The sequence below is a fragment of the Tachypleus tridentatus genome, chromosome 6 (assembly GCF_004210375.1).
Source record: "Tachypleus tridentatus isolate NWPU-2018 chromosome 6, ASM421037v1, whole genome shotgun sequence".
Lineage (NCBI taxonomy): Eukaryota > Metazoa > Arthropoda > Merostomata > Xiphosura > Limulidae > Tachypleus > Tachypleus tridentatus.
In genome coordinates this window covers 83,939,032-83,961,575 of record NC_134830.1, presented here as the reverse complement: position 1 = coordinate 83,961,575, position 22,544 = coordinate 83,939,032, and the positions used below count along the sequence as shown (strand labels likewise).

Sequence of the window (22,544 nt, the reverse complement as noted above, 5' to 3'; positions counted from 1 at the left end):
TATTTTCCCTTAAAATGTAATTTCTAGTAATGAGTTGGCTAATCAATTTTCATTTGCAATCCCAAAAGTCAAATGGCAAAATGCCTTTAAAACTTCGAGAAGTGTGAATATATTGCATGATTCTGAATGGAAATATGTTATTTTAAAACAAGTGGACTGTGCACTTTGTGTTTATTGATTTAATATATTGCCACCAAGTCGCAGACTGCCCATATACGTATAAAAAAACCTAACAAGGAGCTGGGCTTCTGAAAGTGCTAAGAGCCTGAAGGAAGAAATTTTGGCTTACCTAGTCTTTTTTACCTTTCAGGGAAATTTTTGTATTCTTCTTCAAGACAAGACTACTGGAAGAAATGCTATTCATGGTGACAATGCAACAGATGCATGAAGGTCAATTTCAAACCATGGCTGCAAATAATTTAGCTAGTTAAATTATAGGAATCAGAATTAGGTCTTGCCACCATCTCAGGTTATTGATTGCTGCACCATCTATGTTATGGTGCTTGGTTCCCAGAACTATGAGCTTTTCATCACATGTGATAATGATAATGATATATGAACTCAATTAAAGTTTTAGTGTTTATAAAGCTGCCAGAACCTTACTAAATCACACACCATATCAGTCATCCTATGAAAATAAACCATTTTGGCCAGTTTGTAGGAAATTTAAATTTATGTTGGTAATAATGCTTGCTGAACAAAAGTAGTTGCCTCTGACTTCAGCTCATGCATTGGTATCTTGAAAAGAACTATAGAAATTATCAGTCTGTTTTATTTTTGCAGTAAGCAAACTGCTGTTTTGTTGCAAACCCATTTTATGCTTGCCAGATTGGACCCAAGAATAATGGACTGCACACATGAACATTGAGAAGGAGGTAGTGATACTGCAAAGTACACAAATGGTGTTTCTTTTCTGGAAAGTAAGTTGTACCTATTGAAATGGTTAACTTGCTAAGTGTGGGTGTTTCACACAACCATTGCTGATCTGTAATTGCAACATTAAAAAATATAGTTACCAACCAAAATAGTCACAGTAGTGAAGGCAGAAATGATGCAAACAAGTCTAGAAGGTAGTGTTGCAAATGAAGAGTAAAGGACCCTTGATCTATTAAAGTGCAAAATGACACATTGAGTAGCTTTTATGAAAATCCAAGATGTTTTAGCCAACCTGTGACAAAGCTCTAATTCATGGAATACTTTAAAGTTTGCACAATGCAAGAATTGGAGGACACAATTGGTTATGTATCGCAGTCTTTTGCCTACATTTGGAACTTTTTTTTGTTGCAAACTTTGAGTAATGATGTTCAAATTTCACCACATACATTGCCAAGAGGAAAACCTAGCCACATCATGAAAAACTCCTAAGAGAATCTTTTTTGATACATCTAATCCTTTGTCAAGACTGAAAAATAATTAGTAAGGGTTGGTCCTTATCAATTCCTTCACCAAGTAGGCCAAAGAATATTCTTTGGTCCACATGTTAGTGCAGTTGTTGACAGTGGTAAAGTGGTGTACATTGAAAATATTAATAAACTTGTGTTTTATGTCAATGATAGCCTCATTGGAACAGAGGTAGAATTGCATCTCAGAATGGCTGGTATGGGTATTAACAATTTTATTGATAAGAAGAGAACAATGTTTCAACCTTCCTAAATCAGGTTAAGCATAAGGAGGAAGAATAAAAGTACAGAACCTTCTCTGGGAAGACCCCCTAAGTACTAATCAAGTAGTTAATATCAGCCATACTGATTAAAAGGTTATTGGAGGCATTTTAACCAATCATCAAATCATCTTCACAAACACCTAGATAAGTACTGTCAGATTATTCCTCCTCAGCAGCTGAGTAGAAACCATATGACATGTATTTGCTATGCATGGTAACCTGTGAAGGATCCTGGTGGTTGAAGGGTCCAATCCCAGTATGCCACTTTGGGTTTGAATTCCTGTAGATGGGGTGTCCCCAGGGTCAATTAGCTGGTCCTCTTGGGCTAGAATCAATTGAGTATCAGTGTTGGACATTCTCAATGGATGCTTTAGACATGTATTGGATACTGGTGTTTCAATATTGTGCTCACAAAACCCTGGCATTACTGCAGTGTTCGTGTTTGGCATTTTAGTGCATTCCCTTAGAGGGCTCCAGGGTAGGTGGGGTGAGTGGGCACTGAAATGTATTCTGTTTATTATGTATACCCAAATCCTTAAAAAAATAATAATAAAACTGAAAAAAATAACAGATAATTGGAAAATGACCATCCACTGACAACTCTTGTATATTCACCATCACAGTTGGATTCTATGCCTTGATTTCTCATCCATCATTTGAGAAATCCTGAGAACAGATGTCTCCCTTTTTTATTCAAAAAGGATTAGAGTGGCTTGCTGGCTCCCCTAAATCAGTAAGGAAGTTGCACTTTGGAGACATTTTGGTGGAAATGTCCACACCACAACACATGAAACTCTTCCTGAAATTGAAGGTTATTGGGAATATATCTATTAAGGTTACTCCTCATACTACTTTAAATTCTTCAGGAGCAGTTATTGTTGAGAGGGATTGAAAGAAGATTTTTGTTGATTTCTCCAGACAAGGCATTTCTGTTGTGTGCCATATATCCACTTATAAGGATGGAATAATGCTGCTAACAAGTGTTTTTATTTTGATGTTTATATCACCATGTGCACCTGCCACCATACCTTACAGTTCAAGTCGCCTGCCTTGATGGTCGTATATTTCAAGCCTTCTCCGATATTTCCAGTGTCAGCAGTTCAGTCATTCAAAGGCATCTTATTATAGTTTTTTTGGCTTGTAGTTGTGGTGGCAAAGACCATAATACCTATGAGTGCAAACTGAAACATCAGTGTGTTCACTGTTATGGTTCCCACTCCTATTAATTTCATTTTTGCCCTAAATGGGTGGAGGAGAAAGAGTTGCAATGTTTAAAAATGGTGAATAATGTCTCCTACCCAGAGGCTTGAAAGTTACTGTTCCCCACTCTATCTTGGAAATATTCTGCTGTACTCCATTTTACAGCTGCAGTGGGAGTGCAGACAAATTTTTCTGTGCCTCAGATAGGGTTGCTCTCTAACCACGTGAAGAATCTTTTGCTCTCCATGGTTAAAAGAGTTGAGGAGTCACTGTCCCCACCATTCCTTCCAGTGGCACACCAGATCCACTTCTTTTGGCTCCAACTTCTGGTGTCTGCTTGGGTCTATCACCTTTGACCCAGAGATGTAGAACAATTATTCATTTGTGCCCTCAGTCGCTGAATTCTATGTTCACTGACAGAGACCTGCCCACTCAACCTAGGCCAGGATCCATGGAGGTTAACATGGAGGTTTTCTTCTTTAGTAGAAGAAGAAAAACAGCATGATCAAAAACAGAAGGGCTTTCTGCCTGATTTTTCTCCACTTAAGTAAAAAATGGCTACTTTGAGACAGTGCAGTTGTTGAGATTTCCATTATAATATGGATAAAATTAAGGGTTTGATTGATTCTTATCATCCTGTGTCTTTTCTTATAGGACACCTTTTGATACCTGCTGATACAGTCACCTTTTGACCATTTTCTTTATATCGGAATGACAGGTTGTGTGATGCATTAGTGCATGGAGGGGTGACAATGCTAGTTGACCAGCATGTGCCTGACTTGTCTTTGCTACTTTATATGCCCTTGGAGGCCATTGCCACCTGTGTTCCCTTGGGTCATACCATAACTGTTTGTTTTCTCTACTTGTTTTCTAGAGATACCTATGATCAATTACATCTTGATGCTCTCATTAAACAGTTGCTGTCTCCCTTTTTAATCCTGGGGGACTCTAATGGACATAAACCTCTTTGGGGGTAGTGTTTGATATTGATGGGAGGAGTTGTTCCATTGAGCATATGCTCTCATATCACAATCTTTCTCTCTTTAATACTGGTTCTTGTACTTATTTTCATGCACTTAGTCATTTACTGCAATTGATCGCTCTATCTCTCTCTGCTACCCTTTACTTTTCTTTCACTTTTCTTGTGTGGATTGATAGTGACCCACGGGTCATTGATCATATACCTGTTATTTCTGAGGCTGGTTATTGTTGATTCCATCCAACCCAGGTGCCTCAGTGAAAATTGGACTATGCCAGTTGGCCCTCTTTCAATGCTCTCTTGGATCTTAATACTGCTTTCATCTGTATGCCATTGATAGATGATTGTGTGTCAGCAGTGACTGACCATATTGTCCAGGCAGTTGCTCAATCTGTTCCTAAAACCTTGACATATTTTCAGTGGTGTCATCTGTGGTGGAGTCCTGTCTCCCAAATGGCATGGAAGGCCCATAAACAGGCCTGGAATACTTTTCTTAGGTATCCTACACTTTCAAACTGTATTATTTTTCAGTGGGCTTGTGTCCATGCTCAGCAGGTAAGAGGTTAAAGTCAAAAGGAATCTTGGATTAAGCTCACAACCAGCATCTCTTCTACCCCCCATTTTAAAATAATATGGGACAAGATTTGGAAAGTCAGTGGGCAGTATACTTCCCTCCTCCTTTTGATCTTGCTTTCTTATGGCCAGGAATTTGCTGATGCATAGATCATTGCTGATACTTTCAACCTTTCAGTGTGAATCCTGACAACAGTGTTCCACTTTGAACTACCTGATTTGACTTGAAACATTGATTAGAGAAGCCTTTTTCAAGTAACATCTTGTTTCTGTATTCTTTGACCTTAAGAAGGCTTATGGTACTATGTACTTATGCCCTCATTCGTCTGAAACTGGACTATGGGTCTCTGCTCTATGGTTCTATTAGGATCTTAACCATGAAAATGTTGGACCTCATTCATCATCTGGAGCTTCAGCTCTGTATGGAGGCTTTCCACACTTTTCCATTCTAAAATTTGTACACAGTCTCTCATGAACCTCTTCTTTACCCCCACTGCTTTGAACTTTCTTTACTTTGTGCTTCAAAAGTTCGATCCTTACCACATCACCTGGGATTGTGTCTTACTTCCTTGGTGGGCTAAATTTTTTCAAAATACATGGTCTGCCATTCTTCTTTGTCAGCTTCACATTTAGGTGCAACTGGCTGAATTGGGTCTGCCCTTGGATGAGATAACTGTCTCCACTGGTAAGCTCATTGCACTATGGCTTATTACAATTCTCAGATGTGATATTTCTTTGTGTCATATGAGGAAGGCAGATACTCCAGATTGGAAGTACCATTTTCTGTTTTCCAAACATTTTTGAAACCATCCTTCCATTCTCATTTATACAGGTGGTGTGAAATCATGTGACAAAGTGGGTTCTACGATAGTTTGTTGTGGTTCATGATTGCACACGGGGTTTGCTCTACAGTTTCTGTGTTCAGTGCCAAACTATGTCATTTTTTTTGTTCTGGATCATGTATAAGCTATACAGTACACCATTTTACTATTTATATCGACTTGATATAGCTCTCTACTGGCCCTAGAATTGCTTCACATTAGTTCTCACTTTGTTCTTGTTGATTTTTAAAAATGACTGGCACATTTATATCCAGTTTTCTGGATACCAGACCATGTTGGTATTCACGGAAATGAGCTTGCTAATACTACAGCTAAGTCTGTCTATTCCAATGCTATCACTGCTCTGCCTGTACCATTTCTGGACAATGGTCCTGTATTCAAGGCTCAAATCTGTGACAGTTGGCAGCCAATGTGATAACAAGCTTTTCCAGATAAAACCATGTGTTGCTTTCTGGCTGTCTTGTTTCTGTAAGAATCAGAAGAAGAAAGTTTTTATGGCTATGCTACCCATTGGTCACAATTTTTTAACTCATGGTTTGCTTTTATCTGGGACTGATTTACGAGTGTGTGGCCTTTGTGATATTCAAGTCACAATAGCCCACGTTTTGCTATTATACTGTCATATCGTTGTTATAACTGAATGACAGCACCGTTTTAGACATGTTTTCTTTATACATGGGCTCACTCCTGATGTTGGACAGTATCAGTGGCAATGGTGACACTGTCCACCTTACTTATGTTTTTAAAATTTGAGGCTGATTGGCCTTTTTAATTCTATTTAAATTTTTTACTAGCTATGTACAGTTTTTTAGTTTTATCTTGATTAATTTTTACATTATTTTACAACGATATTTGTTTTACATTTTTTACTGGTTGTTTGGTGCAGGATAGCCCAGTTGCTTTGTGCCAGTAAATGCCAAGCAACCAACTAGTGTTAGGAGTGCTAGTTGATTGGAAAATCAATAACTTGCTTTTTAAACTATCAAATTGTGGGTTGTTATTTGGAAGTAACTCTTTAATTTTTAACCCATCACCACAGTAAGATGAAGGATTTCAATTTATGATGGTTTGTTCTGATGTAATATTCTTATTTAAGATAAAAAGTAGAACTAGTACTCTATTTTGTTATTCCCAGGATTTTACAATAAGGAATATCTTTAAGCTTTGTCATTAATTCAGTGAAGTTACATAGTAACTTTAAATCTTGAGATAAATTCATTGAACAATATACATGACAATTGTTTGGCATATTAGAGCATGTGCATATACTTCCTTTGTTTAAGATTTCTCTCTCGGAAGTTTGTGAAAGGAAGAAGTGAAAGTTAAAAATGTTGATAAGTTCTTAAGGTTTTCAGTTATTTTGTGTGGATTGAGCCAGTTTAAAATACTTTGAATTACTTTCAGGCTGAAAACCCGTATGCTTCTCTGTTGTTTTATTGGGAACCACTTAAGTGGCAAGTAAGTGTATATTTCTTTTCAATTTCCTGATAAGTTTTACCACTGAAACTCTTTTGTTACATGTTTTTGGTATTGTAAATGCAAAAAAACACTGTTCTATTGGATACAGTCATGTCAAACGATGTTTTTATGTGGGACAGTTTACCACCAGGTTAATTATATAGGCCTTGATCAAAAATCATAATTTTTCATGTATTTAGGTTCACTCGTACACAATAAGCAAATATTAAGATTTACACTAGATAGCAGATTCAAAAAACATTTTAATACAACAAATTGACCATGGTTGACAAAGGGAAAGAGTTGATCATGTGTGTTTGTGAAATAATATTTTTTATTGTTCACAAATAAAACATACTTAGGTTCACACTATTACTATCTGATCTCTTTGTTTTTAGTGACTTTTCTAATACTTTAATCTAGGAAAATAGAAGTACAGTTATCTTTATATACCACAGTGAGAGAGAATTTCTATAGCTCATGTTAAGTTGTGCATAAATTCTGTACCACTCCTTCATATGGTTTAAATACTTAAACAGCAGCCATTATTAGTTGATGCTGCTACCTACAACATTCCTGCTGTTTAAGTGTTAATCCACATTTGAAAGGAGCAGGGACAGAATCATGGCTATGCAAGTATATATTCTTTGCTGTATATAATTCTACCTAGAAATAGGGATTAAAACATGTTTATGACCATTCAAATCCTGTAAACAAGGACATTAATTAACTACAAAATGCTTACATGAAATGCTAAACATTTCACTTGAATATGCCACAACAAACACATTCTTTTCTAAGCTATACTATTTTTAATGTAATATTTAAAAGTTTTGAAACTGCTACACTCCAATTATTCTTATCTCAAGGTCTTCAAAGGCCCATACCATAAATACCAAATTTTAAAGGGGAAAATTAACATAATATTTCAGGGACAAGAGACACTTTGGTCTGTCATATCCACCAAATAACTCAAGTCAGCCTTTATCATTCAAATATTTATCAAGCTTTCCCATGTTGTATATAATACCAGTGTTTGTAACAGAATATCTGCACATTTCAGATTCCATTTCTGCTTAGTGAAAATATTGAAGTTATTTATTGAAGATATTATAAATATCTAAGTTTATTGCTGTACTGTCTTGTCATGTATTTTTTCTAAATAGATTCTGAGAAAAGTCAATGAAAAGTGTGAACCTTTAAATATTGAAACAGCAAGATCAATGTAGCTCATTTCTGAGATTTTAAACAAGCTGAAGACACATTGTGTATTGAAAGAAACTAATTTAATATGTTGGTCTTTAATATAAAACTTTTAGACACTAAGAACCTGTCAAGCTGGTCAGTAAATTACTCAAGTCAGTGGTTCCTAGCTGCCAATCCAGGGATTAGTGCTGTCCCACAAGTCCCTTCAGCCCATCCACAAGAAGGTTTAAGAAATTGTGTTTTTAAAATTTATCTACTAAAGTAATTGTTTTTCAATGTAATGTAAAAGTACTTTGAAAGGTTGGTATTATACAAAGTGGTCCACAAAAGTTTGAGGCTGTAACTAGCTGGTTCTCAGTTGAAAACAATTTGGAAACTACTGCCTCAGGCAATGTAGAATTCATTTGCCCAAGTACAGTGGACCCTTCCCAATAAAGTGAATACTTTCCTTGAGTAAGTCATATTGGGAAAGTGTGTTGGAGCAATGTAATACCTTATAGGATTAATAGGAATATGGGATCACAGCTGTGTTAATTCTTCAATAAATACTTATATATGGATTTTTTTTACACATAAATGAAAAGCCATACCTATACAGTATTTTATATGAACTAAAAGTATGAAATCATAAACATAATCTTTATTTGTTTAAATAAAAGTACTTAACTAAAAAATATAATTTTGATGTGAAAAACTTGTAATATTTGATGAAAAACTGCCAAATTTTGTGAAGATATACACTGTTTTGAAAGTTAAAAGTATTAAATTTGTAAAAACTTTAAATGAGTAAAAAAATGGAGCATTCATATGTTTGCATGTTGAGTGAATCACTCATTGTCAGATTTTTCGTTTTTGGCAGATAATTGGTTCCTTTTATTTTTGAGTGTATAAGCAAATCTCTTTTTGATGAATCTATATTTTAGGAGGGTTTACTGCAATCTTTTTTGACCTCCCTATCTTCCTGTTTGTTCACAGTGACAGTAAGCTGGGTCTTACTTTTAACATAAGTGCATATTATATAAGCTACAGTATAAAAATATTTTTGTGCCACTGTTTCATAAAATGTCTTCCATTTTCCAGGAAGAAGACTATACAAGGCCAGTATATTACACTACATCAAATACGGAAAGATAAATTTTTATTCATCTAGTGATTACAAAACGCATATATTTACTTATTTTTCTTTGTGACTAATAGTTCCCATTCTTGTTTATAAATAGTGAGTCTGCTGTTTTGTTTGCAATTTATATTTACATTTTAAAACTGTTACACAAACAGAACTCTGCAATATCTCAATATAGACTCACAACACCATTCTATAAGTCACCACAGTAACAAAATGTTATATGTTGATAATGATCACTCATGTCACATGTTTTGGGACTAGTATGTTTTACCACTTTTAGAGCAAATTTTTTGTTCAAGGAAATTACATGAGTATATTTTATTCTAAGATTTATATCATTTACAGCAGTGTTGCTTGTTTTCTGATGCTGCAAAGTAGTAGTTACAATATTTATTATGTTTTGTGAAACAAATTGATAATCACTATATTGATTTATTAATTCTTATTCAAATTCAGCATTCAAAATTTTGTGTAAAGGTCTGAAATTTTTTCATTATATGATGTTACTTACTAATATACCTATTGGTTCTTATTATTATATAAGTAAAATACATTAAAAAGCATTTCAGTAGGTCATCTTATTAAGCTTAAAACTTTATGCTTACATATTTGCTCATGATCACTGAGATATTTGCTCAAGATTACTCGTAGTGAGAATGCTTAGATACAATGGAAAATTTGCTTATATATTAAGGATGACCAACACAGTCAAGTGAAACTTCTGAAGAAACAAAGCAAAGAACAAATTGATGCTAAAAGACATGCAAAAAGGATGTGGCCTCCTAGTATCTTCCCTGTTGTTTAGCATATACATCAGCTGTTTTTTTAGGTACAGTGCAACAGCTCATAGCTATGAACTTTTTTAAGTGCAAACTTTAACTCATAGCTCCATTGCTTGACCAATTTCAGATCTATTTACAGCTGTAACTTCTGAGGATTCAATCTTGTTTATAATAGTTCATAAAAATTTTTATAATCAATTCCACACACACATTTGCTTATACCTTACATAATATACATCATAGTTATTTGCATTCAAACAATACTCATTATGAAACTGTAATGTTTTTAATTAAATTATGCAGTACTATTCAGTTATATTCAGTAATTTTAAGAATTTATGAATGAAAGTAAAGAAAGATGTGTAACAATATGTTGACTACACTATATCCTGTGCTGTTGAGGCCCTTCATCCAACTGCAGATCGCATATTAAAGGCTAGTTGGGATGCTATTTCAAAAGGCCTTTTTTTCTGTAAAAAAAAAACTGTCATCGTGTATATTTTTGTGGTCAGTGTCACAAAAGCCAGTACACTGACTGATTATTCTGCTTGTATACAAGTTTTACGAAAGTATCCTAGGCTAACCATACAATGGCACCACTGTGAAGAGACTTTAAAAATGGCCAGTCACCCTTAGTTATAACTTGTTTATAAAAGTACCATGCACATATTTTATGTCATAAATGTAAGTACCATATCCATGTTAGTTAACCCTTTCAGCTCTGAATAACAACTTTTAATGTTTGGCATGACACTGAATATATATGTTTGATACTTCAACTAATTACAGTATCAGTACTAAAAGAATGATATCTTGGCAATAACTCAACAAAAGTCCCTGAAATATTCAGTGATTGTACCCAATACTATATATGTTAAATTAAATACATAAGAATAACAGGAATAAAGGAAGGTCGTCTGCTGCGCTGAGCCTTCACGTCGACTGTGGTCACCAACCACGCCGAAAGAGTTAAACCTTTTTATAATTGTTAATGTAAAATGTAGCCCAGTGCATAACTGTAGTATGGTGATTTTCAAACATTTATACTGTAGTCTGAAATGAGTAATTTTTCTACTGTGTTTATGCTAGAGTTGTTCAAGTATCTTTTATTTTAATTTTTTTTTTGTTATTCTTGCTTATAAATTAATTTGATTTAAACATTTTCACTACAGGTCTTCACATTTGACTTGTGCCAATGCCCAACATTCATAAGTGCCCATAAAATGGGTCTTGAAAGGCCTCATTAGATCTTCCATCAATTCTGTCATGATTCTTACTGTTTATGCAACCATTTGTTGTTTATTTACACAGAACAAACTCACAGATAACTATCTGAACAGTAATATGATATTTTGAACTGTGTCATTGTAATATATAGACATCAAATATTTGTAGCATAGAAATTAAGTCAATGTGTTAAAATCTGGTAAAGGTTAAATTACAAAAGAATTACAGAAGAGCTTTAACAAATTTTATCATGGCATAAATTGCATTTATGAACTACTTTTATTTTTCTGCATTGACACAAGACCTCAAGGGCTGTCACATTGATTTAGACATTGTTATAGTTCAATTCTGGTTTCATTTTCAGTTATAACCATGTCTCGGTTTAATCAGTGAAACTTTTTTGTAATCATTGATTGTTAAATGGAATCTATAGTGAAACCACATAAGTATTAGTGGTAGCCCTTTCAGATGTGGGGGCATTATAAGCTTAAGAGTTCTTGAAACAGGAACAAGAAGTATCACAGAAATGTCAAGCCAAGTACAGCTTCAGCATCAAATTCAGACAAAATCTACAATCCATGTGGGAGCTAGTCATCTTATGATTTGTTACACAATACAAAATGTGAATGGTTGGTTTTTCAGCATGCAGTATAACGTATAACCACTTATCATTATTCTTTACTTTTCAATGCACAATATATGTATGAACCATTCAGTAACTCTTGGAGAATTAAGGTATCTTGAATGTGTATGTAATACACTTGTAACTATTGTAACATTGACTATGTCTATAGTAAATAGTTAGCATTAACATTTAACACACAAACTTTGCAAAAACTTGGTAGTTCCATCAAAACATATTTTGTGCATAGTGCCACTATTTAGAGCTGATAAAGCACATGTAGCCAGTTGTGTATCTGTATGCTTAATAACAATCAAACAATATCTAGTAAAGGAAACTTGAACTGGTTTTTTTTGATCAGTGCAGTTACTAGATAGTATTAGCAGTTAAGTTAACATTGATCTTCACTGAATGTTCTGGATTATTTCTATTATTGATAGAAGCCATCAGGAATGGTGTTTGTGGCTAGTTTCAGACTTTTTGTATTGTTAAGAATGAGGTGTAATTCAGTTTGAGTTAAGTAAAATTAGTGACTGTGAAGCATATTATTGTTCTGAATTATTTTAATTTAGACACTTTGTTTTGTTTATTAGAGGGAGTTTTGGCATGACGTGATGATGTGAAATGCCTAGAAATTTCCTGAATGTTCAGAAGTGTTTGATGTAAAACCTTTTTAAAGTTGAGAAGGATTTTGCATAATATAAAAATAATAGGTAATGGTTGATTGAGTTATAAGTATTTGCTTATTTATTGACTGTTGTTAGTTAGGTCATTGTCATAAACTTTGTTTTTAACAAGTGGGTGTTTAATTTTATTTGCAAGTTAGGCATACCTCCAAATGTGACTAATAGAACTGGTACATTGTTGTTAAAATGAAGTGAATTGGATTTTGCATTATTTTTACAGGGTAACCCAAAAGAATCTGCCTATTGATAGAAACTATTACAACATTACAAGCTGTTCAATAAGATTAAAAGGAACCAGAAAAATATAAGAGTTTTAATTGCAAGAGAATGACCTCAGTGTTACCAGAATGAGTAACCACATAAACAATTTCAAGAAATGCTCTAATAAAGTTAAGGCAAACCAAAACTCTGTAATATCTTGCAGTGCATATGTTATGATGTTTTTAACATGAAATCAACTAACTGTCAACCTGATACCTACTGAACATGAAATTCAGAACTTTTAATGATTATATTCTTAGAGTAATGGTTATAGTAGTTTATGAAATGAGCCAGTTATTAACTTTATTATCTACTAAGCCATCAGCACAACCACCAATTGATACATCTATGAAGAGATAACTGAACAAATATCTATGGTCATAAAAGAAAACAGTGGTTTAAAAGACAACAGAATCAACATGAGAGCCAGACATTTACTATCAGAGAAGTGTCCTGACCATCCCATAGCATTTTGCAGTTGCATCACCTACTTGAAGTTAAATATGTGTACCATTATTGAGATGTGGTGCAAACATGTTTAAGGGTCTCATATTTTGAACAATTGTTCATTGCTATACAAGTTTTTCACAGAAAATTTTCTCCCACCAAAGCTTAAGAAATCTGTGAAAATCAATCATGGCTCTACGTGTATTTCAATAGTCTCTTCTAGTTGAAGGATGAAAAAATGTTTGAGATTTTGTAACAACACAGAGATCACCTTTTTTGAATCATGCACAGCAAAAATGAATTGTATACTGCATGTTTTCTATAACCTTGAGAAGCTTGACAGCTAAGTCACTAACTCTGAAAAAAAAAGTAAATCATTTATCAACATTTAAGAAATGTAAGGAATTTGCACTTACCCTGTTCAGTGGTATAATTGTTCTTGGTCTTATGTACCTGAAATAATCTTCCCATAAGAGAATGTTCATGGAACTTCTGGCATATGGATATCTGTAGAAGCTGTGCCTAATGTTTTTGAAAAAGACATATAGTAAGATTTTATCAAGTAGATAAGCAAAGTAGGTCTGCAAACTAAATATTGAGCTAAACTATTTGTGTGGAAATGTTTAAAAGCTAAAAATGATGGCTTAGAGTCTGAGGGATGGTTTGTTCTGAATTGGTGGAAATGTGTCCATACATCATATCCATTAGGTAGGATAACTGTTGTTTCCAGTCTCATTTTAGATCATGCAGGGAACAAGTAATATTTAAGTATGTTATGTTTGTGCACTTTAAAAAGTACCACAGATAGCTTACAGTCTAAGTATTTTGACTACAGAAATTTAGGTTTGTGACCAAATGTATGAACAGCCTTGTTGTTCCACTTTATCAAATTGAGGAATAATGTAAATATTACCAGTCTTCCAAGGAGATTTTCCACATGCATGGTAAAGAAAGATAAGGAGGTGGTTGAGAAAAATGTCAAGAACCAAAAACAATTAAAATTAATTTGATTATTTCAAAGACAACTTAAGTTAAAATTTTTCATAAACACAATTGCTATTAAGTATGTTTAGCACTGTATAGATCGGTAACAAGTGTCTGGTTATCACAGTATAATACTGATATGATTTTAAATATTTTAATTGCCAATAATTATTTTTGATTAAATGTGTTTTAAAGTATTTAAAACACTACAATCTCCAACAGCCATGTAAAAGGTAGAAAGTTTTAAAGTATCACTGTCAGTAATATCAGCAGTATTTTTGTTTTTGTGTATTAGTAATTTTAAATAATTGTATAAACATACATAGTAATAGTATTAAAGTGTTTTGTTAGGAATCATAGCACTTGCTAGGCAATATACTGCTTTAATATTGGTACATTGCTAACAGTAAAATTTTACATTTTCCAGTAACATACATGACAGAACATAGAACCCTAATGCACTTGGTTTTATGTAATTTGAAATGAACTAAGTGAATATATACAACTTATGGAACATGCATGGTATAATAATTGGTTAAATACTCAATAAAAACAAATAATATTTAAATGTTATACCACTTAATTGTATCAATTGGTTTAGTGTAAAAGGAGTTTATAGTTTTGCAACTGTTTAAGTTGCATAATTCAAAAACATTGCTCTTATTTGATGCATTTGAAAAGATTGAACTGAAAGATGCTGTTTGAAAGTGTTAAGATTAGTCTTGACAAAAGGATGGAAAGTGACTAACTAGTATAAGGTTTAGTACAAGGATGGACAGTGGCCAGGATTAGGCTTGGTACAAGGATAGAAAAGGTCTCAACAAGCTGAATTAAGGAACTTAAAATTATGGTTCCATGTTTGTTTTTTTTTTTTCATCCCAATATTAGGATATTAATTAATTTAAAATTTTCCTTTTCTTTAAATATTCTTTCTTGTGTTAGATTGATTTAGATGCATACTGGCCAGTTGTTGTCACATGTTTATACATTTTATTTCATAAATAATTGCTTAGAGATATCTTGAAGTGAACTTTGACATTATTAATATTCAAACAATAATTACATGGGGAATAAAAGTTTGCTTAAACATGAATTTAGATCAATAATTTGTGTACTTAAGCTATCTGTACTTAATACTTTTGAAGAAAATCCAAATTATAATGTGTATGATTGGCTCTTTTGATTGATAAATAATTTCATTTGTGATGTCTTTTCAATTTTTAAATATAATTATGTGTAAAAGCTTACTTCCTGATACTTATTAACTTTAAGTCATTTTATAAGATAATGTATGGTTAGTTGTGCATTCAAATAATGTTGTTAATGGATGTGATAAATGTTTTCATTGTTTAATGTGTGTGTGTGTGCATGCATGTACAAAAATATAATTATTTGTTGATAACATATTTCAGGATGATTATTTAAATGCATTTTTAGGTTCGAGTTGAAGGAATCGTTGAAAAGGTATCACCAGAAGAATCTGATGAATATTTCCAAATTCGTCCTCGTAACAGTCAACTGGCAGCAATAGCAAGTGAACAAAGTTCTGTGATTAGAGATAGAGAGGTAAAAAGAAAATCTGTTTGCTTTATTTGCAGTGTGGAGTCTAGAATACTGTGTTTGTCAAATCACTTACCAAACTCATATCTGTAATATTTATAAATGTTATTAATATAACAAAATCACTAAACTATTGTCTTTTTGAAACCAAAACTTTGATGTTATCACAGTCACTTTCTGATCTTTCGTTTGTATTCAGTGGTTAATATACCATATGTATTGGTGCTAGTATCTTGACCTATTTACTGTTTCCCCAGAAACACCTTTCTTCTTTCACAATTATTAACAATAAATGAACTTGCTCGCTGTAAATAGATTCTATTCTTAATTTTCACAAGTTACTATCTATGCTTTTAAAATTTTCTGTAAGTGTGAGCAAATGAAAGTATTGGTCTAAAGTTTAACAAAGAGGAAAAAATTTTCTATAGTAATACATTAGTGTATTAAAACAGAAGAAAATACTTGTCTTCAAGGTACATACACGAAAGTGTTTAAAACTTGGAATCAGTTTTTAGTGTGTTTTAATGTTAAAAAGAACTGTTTTGTAGATTTGTGTGGTATATATATTCTGAAGTGTACTGGCAATCTGTACACCATGCTCTCAGAAGTACCACAAGCATATATAAAACTGTACTTCAGTAGTTGAAAAACAAAAAAATTACAAATAGATGATATAAAGAAAACATTAATAGAATGTAATGTAACATTCTCTCTGCATTGCAAGTTAAATAGTCTCACTATTACAAAAGATAAAAGGGATGAGTAAGTGTGTGATTAATAAAATTTCTCATACCTTGTATAAAGTAAATGAATTGGAATTATTTGAACATTTGTAGAAACATCTCATGTTATAGACTGGAATAACACTAAGTTGATAAAACATAATTTAAAATAGAATTAAATATTGGAGAAACTTGAAACTGAAAAAATATAGATATCATATGAAACAAGGAAGCTAGTCCAGGTCTAGAAATGATAAACTGCTGGACAGATGTGTTATAATTGAGTAGTTTAAATCTATGTGGCATTTTAACATGTAAATGATTATGTGGGAATACAAGTCCCAACCTTGTTTTTAACCATTACTACTGAATATGGTGTTATAGACAGCAAAACACATTTAGTCTTTTTAGGGAAAGTCCCTGTTTTTAATAACTACTTATTGTGTAAGATTTTAAAATTGTATTTCTTATAATTGTCATCTTATGTTATAGATCATGACAATGGACTTTTATTTATTATCAGAACTATATGGTCTAAGTTGTTTACTTTCCTTTTAGTTGTAGAAACTGCAACTAGAATTATGTGAGTAATAACTTTAGTATAGCGATTGTCCTACAAAATATCATTGATCTTTGTCTCTTATTAGCTTCAACTATTTACATTATAATGTAATTTGATGCTATTAATGGTAAACTTCAACCCTTTTTATAAGCTTTGTTGAATTTTGAAAAGCAATCATTCTGTAACTGAAATTGATAGTTTCACTATGCTAAAATGTAAGAGATGGATGTGTGTATATTTGGAAATCAGTTTCTGTTGTGTCAGACACAGTGAAGATTTCTTGTATACTATTTAAATAAATGAAGTTAAAAGTTCATTTCACAATATATGTCTGTTGGTGAAATTGGTGTTGATAAAAATGTGTGATTAAATAACTAATTTAATCTAGTGTGCCTTGTATGAAAAACTTTTTGAACACACAAATATATAAATTTAGAGCAAAACTGAATATGCATGAATATTTTTTTTATTCTGTTTCTGGTTATAGTATACTTTGTAGTTTTATATGATGTATATTAAAAAATAAGTTGAGATATTGTTACAAAAAATGTGTAGGATTTTTTGTAAGTTTTCAAACTTGTATGTGTTTTGCTGTGAACAGTCTCATTACTCATACTTTGTAAGTGTACCTATTAATAAAAGCATTTGAATGATAGAGTTTAAATACTGATTTTTGGAAAAATACAATCCCATTCGAAATGTTGCCAAACAAGAAAATGTGTTTACAAAGAAAGAGTTATGCTGCAGAGTTAAATGTTATTAAGTCATTTAATCTTTCACAATAATTGCATTTGAAATTGTTGTGTGAAGCTTTTAAGATTTGATTTTATAATTCTCAACCCAATATTGAAAAGAGAAAGGTACATTTTTTTAATGTTTGATATTTGAAAGTTTTCTTACCTATAGAATAATGCCCAAGAAGTTGGAAAAACTCAATATCTGCATTTCAATAACTCCTGTAGTTCATACATTTTCTTTAAAATTGAACTGTAATAATTTATACTATGGTTGAATTGTTTGCCAGAGTCAGGGGAAAACTTTTCAAAAAAAGGTACATGTACTTAGCTGAGTAAAGTGGACTTGTTTTTGAAATATAAAAAAAAAGGCGCATATAAAAAATAAAACAAACAGCTCAAATAAGTCCCAGTAATAGTATTGTCTTAAAAAATAAGTTTTGATATTTACTACTGGTGAGTATTGGCAGAATTTCACTCCTGGCCAGATTGTTAAGTTACTACGAGATTAGTCTGATATCATGTTAATAAATTATTCAAAGGTATAGTCTTTGTTGAAGCTTTTACTTTTGTTTTTGTCAGGGTTTGATTAACAAGATTAGTGAACTTGAAGAGCAGTATAAAGATCCCAAGGCCCTTGTACCACGACCTTATAATTGGTACGTATGCTTTTAGGCAAACTATTTTCAAAGTAAAAATGATTTCAGTTTTTTTTTACAGTTTCTTTTTTTGTATTTAGCATAGGTGAAGGTTTAATAGAATATAAATTTATTTTTATATAGTTTTTGCAAAGGCATTAGCTTAATTGTGCAGTTAAATATGTTTGTGCATGTGTGATTAATCTGTTAGCAGATACATTAAAGAATTATATGATGAGTGAGGGCTCCTGCTGTGTGGCATTGTGTGATTATTAGCTCTTATGTATCTGCCATGTTAAGTCACTGAACATTTATGAAATGTGCCAACTTAATCACACAGTGATAGTTATTCGAGGTCTGTAATTTTGTTTTGGTTTAGGTTAAGCACTACACTATTTCACATTCATTTTGCAACCTTAATCAATGCATACAAGTCATTAAATTTGTGGTTGTTAATCATTTCGTAACACTGATACATAAAGCTGTGGGATAACTGTAAACTGGTTAAGTTTTATTAACTTAACAAATTCTTATAAATCAAAATTTTGATTTTAGATCATTTTTATATATTCATAATTTTATATGTAACCTTTAAAATCCGTCAGTTTCTCTACATAGTTCAACTTGTCACAATTAAAAGTTAAGAAATACATAACACGGTACAGTAAGTGTCAATAAATTAATCCTATTTCAGTTCCTTAGGGTATAGTACAAGTCACATGTAAAGTAAAACTGAATAATGTAAAAAAATAACAGAAAATGCTAAAACAAGTTTCAATTTCACTAGTAGTTAATCATTTAGTTGAAACATAGACTTATTTATTACAAATTAAAGCCACTTTTCACTGCTATAGATTACCGGAAATAAAAAAAATAATGAAAAAGCTAAACATGGCATGGTGTTAAATATTTATTATTATTTACATGTGTAAACATTTTTTGTACAAAACTAAACTGGGAGAAACAATAAATATTTCAAGTATATGTTTTTATTTATCTCCAGATCATGTTTCAATTTGAATGTACCAAAATATGCTTACAACTTCTTATGCACTACTTTTCAGCTAATTTCAGTATCTTGATGCATCTGCTCTTTGACATGGACTTGCAGTAGATGTTTAAAACTTCATGTATTTATATACAAGTTATCTGACAGGATTACAAAACTTGTATTTTTGGGATAATGATATGGCTCACACGGCTGGTCACATCAGTAAAGACATATGACAAAGTTCTTCTCCTCCACATTGTTTTTCAGTATATGGGATTTCTGTTAAAATTTCATCAGCTGTTTAGGTGTTATTTTACATAGACTAACAATCAGTCAATTACGATTACTCCAATTTGTATAAAAAATTAAGTGTTGCATCACTACATGACAATCACTGTCATGTACTCCCTCTGGCTTTCCCTAATCAACCCAGTGTAAGAGTATGAGAGTTGGCCAGCATCTATTATATTAGCTTTTATCTCATAGAATTCCATAGTCCTGTACCTGGTGGTTTGTATGTCTTGTAGGGAATAGCATGAATATCTGTTTCATTCTTCACCTGCTTGAGGTATGTGACAGTTGAATGAACATGTTGTATACGTGTGATTTGTTTTTCTTTCTTTTTTGAGATGAAGATTCTTTTTAATTATGTTGAATAATGTTGCTTGGAGCATGTGTGAATGGTTTTTGTCATTGACCATTATGTTTGTGAATCTTTACCTCTTACAAGATGTTTCATTTTGCCATTACCTTAGCTTGGGTACATCTTGTCTCACTGTGACTGTATCAGCTGTGATTATCACCAGAATTACTGATTTTATATTTGTGCTGGTTTTAGTATAACATACTCAACTCTCTGAGGTGTTTTCTTTGTTTGATATTTCATTTGTTCTGATAATTTGAATATTCTTAACTGGTTGGCTGTAAATTAGTTTTTGTAAAGAAATATTGGAAGATTTTTGCTGAAATTATGACCAAAAACTTGTGAAATAAAATCTACATGGAAGAGAAAACATTATTATTATGTATTAAAATATTTTTTTGTATTGCTCAGAATAGTTTCAATGATCATCCAGTCAATAAAGATTTCAACTCCTTAGACCGTTATTGAACTGCAGATATCGATACTTGTGCTAATGTTAGAATGAAAGCTTAGAGCATAAGGCTTAATTTCTAAACTCAATTCTCGATCTCTCCAAGACCTGAACAAACAATTATTTTTAAACAGACACTGCATTCATTTATATTGGATCTAAATCATTGTACCATATTTTTTCAAATATATTATTTTGACATCCTATAAAGACTATTTGGAGTACAAGTAATGATTATTGTTATTATTGCTAATTATATAGACTATAATTACACATTTTTTTCTGCATCTTTTAGCTTAGGGTTTTTTTTTTATCTTATTTGATTTTATTGCAGTTAGTGCATTAGAGTGCAGTGCAAATCACATATAAAGTAAGCTGATGAATTTTAAAAATAACACTTCCATATTTACCTGTGTTTAATGGCTTCTTTACTTTTGGTTACCAGCGACTGCTTTTGAAAAACTGCACATTAAAATATTGTTTATAAAATTTTTTATAAACTTTTAAAATGTGCAAGTAGGTGTTATGTTTATTTTTTTCTTTTGTGGAGGCCACTACTGCCCTTCTTTTATCCTTTTCTGTTTGTAGACATATTTAAGGATTGACTGGTCTTTTGATGTGAAGGGGAACTCTTAAGGATTATGTATTGCCTGTCAAATATACTGTTGCTGCATTAATCAGGTGGTGAAGTTAAAATATTTTGTATACTTGAACACAAAGAGCTGTAGCAACAATTCTTAGAGTGTGAGTGGAAAAGTACTTGAAACTAGGCATTCTTGAGTAGCTTGTAAGCTTATAAAATATTAATGTATGCCAATTAAAATGAAATTCTTGGTTATAGGTTACTGCAAGAACTGGGTACTTAGTTAAACACATCTTATGATTTCAAAGCATAGAATTAAACTGCTTGATTTTATTCCAGGGGAGGTTTTAAGCTTATTCCACAAGTAGTGGAGTTTTGGCAAGGAAACACACATCGAGTACATGACCGTATCCTCTTCAGAAGACAATTACCAGGAGAGAATATAGATGAGATTTTGACTCACCAAGGTGAAGATGGGTGGCTTTATGAACGACTAGCCCCTTAAATGAAACATTAAAACGTTAAGCTGTTTATTGATTCTTATAAAAGTATGTTTTGGTTCACAGAGAGAACCACTTTTAAGTAAACTTCTTCACACATCATCCCTTGCTATTATTTGGTAGTTATTAACATTAAACTTGCTATGCTACACTATCTGATAATTCTGTTTGTGTCCATACATGCTTTTATGACTATTCATCATAAAAAGTATATCTCTGAATATTATAAGTATTATAAACAGCTGTCTTATGGCCACTTTTAATACCTTGAAAAAGTATAGTCTTTGAAACTTTTTCTTGTACCAAAATGTATAATGTGAGTAAAGATTTACAATAAACATCCAAACTACCTAAAAGCCAAAAAATGAAATGCTGTACTTTTACTGAAAATTTACTTCATACAACAATTGTGTATTTTCTTGTGTAAATTTATATATATATATATATATATATATAGCTATGGTAGAAATGCTACAGAGAAACTACCAGTGAATGGTGTATAAGGTACTTTGTTAACATAGCAGATGATATGAGATTTTCATTAGTTACTGTCCTACATATGCAATTCTTGCTTAAGTGAGTCCATTTTTAATTTGTTAACCATTATTGATTTGAATGAATTGTATTCTGCCATGTTTTCTTTGAAGAAATAGTTTTAAAATGCAACACATTATTGTAAGGAAACTACAATACAAAATTTTTCAGATAAAAATTGTCAAAATTCTTAGTGAAATATTTGACTACAAATTAACATGTCAAAATATATTTCTTTTTTATTTAATCAGGTAAGTATTTTAGAATGCTAAAAATATCCACTATGAAATGCCTAAAATTTTTATTTGTATGATATATTTCCTAACAAAAGCTTTGTTTTTTAAAAACAGTTGAAAAGGTGGGTGAGTACTTTGTCTAAATGGACTTGTGGATTGTATTTTTAAACCTGAATTAAGTCTAAAATCCTTTTTTTTTAATATTGCACACTGTTTTTGGCTTGTTTGTTTAGAAGAATTTGCTTTATCTTTTTTTTATCATGATTAGTGATAAACGAATGGTAATAGTAAACTCAAAATCAAAATTTAATTACTTTCTTTTTTAAACATTTTG

The 22,544-nt window shown here is 32.0% G+C and overlaps 1 protein-coding gene across 5 annotated transcripts in view; it reads left to right on the top strand.

The window, feature by feature from the left end:
* Positions 1-21,805, top strand: part of LOC143252934 (pyridoxine-5'-phosphate oxidase-like) — a 55,723-nt gene extending 33,918 nt beyond the window's left edge. For 3 of the 5 annotated variants that reach the window (XR_013029252.1, XR_013029251.1, XR_013029253.1), the window contains exons 5-6: positions 6,662-6,715; positions 8,035-8,994. Coding sequence is in view for 2 of the 5 variants with exons in the window: in XM_076505826.1 (XP_076361941.1) it covers positions 6,662-6,715; positions 15,494-15,622; positions 18,217-18,293; positions 21,280-21,445 (426 nt within the window). In the remaining 3 variants the exon portion in view is untranslated. Of the gene's footprint in view, positions 1-6,661; positions 6,716-8,034; positions 8,995-15,493; positions 15,623-18,216; positions 18,294-21,279 lie in introns of those variants that run through there. The other 2 variants (XM_076505826.1, XM_076505828.1) reach the window with 2 other exon arrangements.
* The last annotated feature ends 739 nt before the right edge of the window (positions 21,806-22,544 follow it).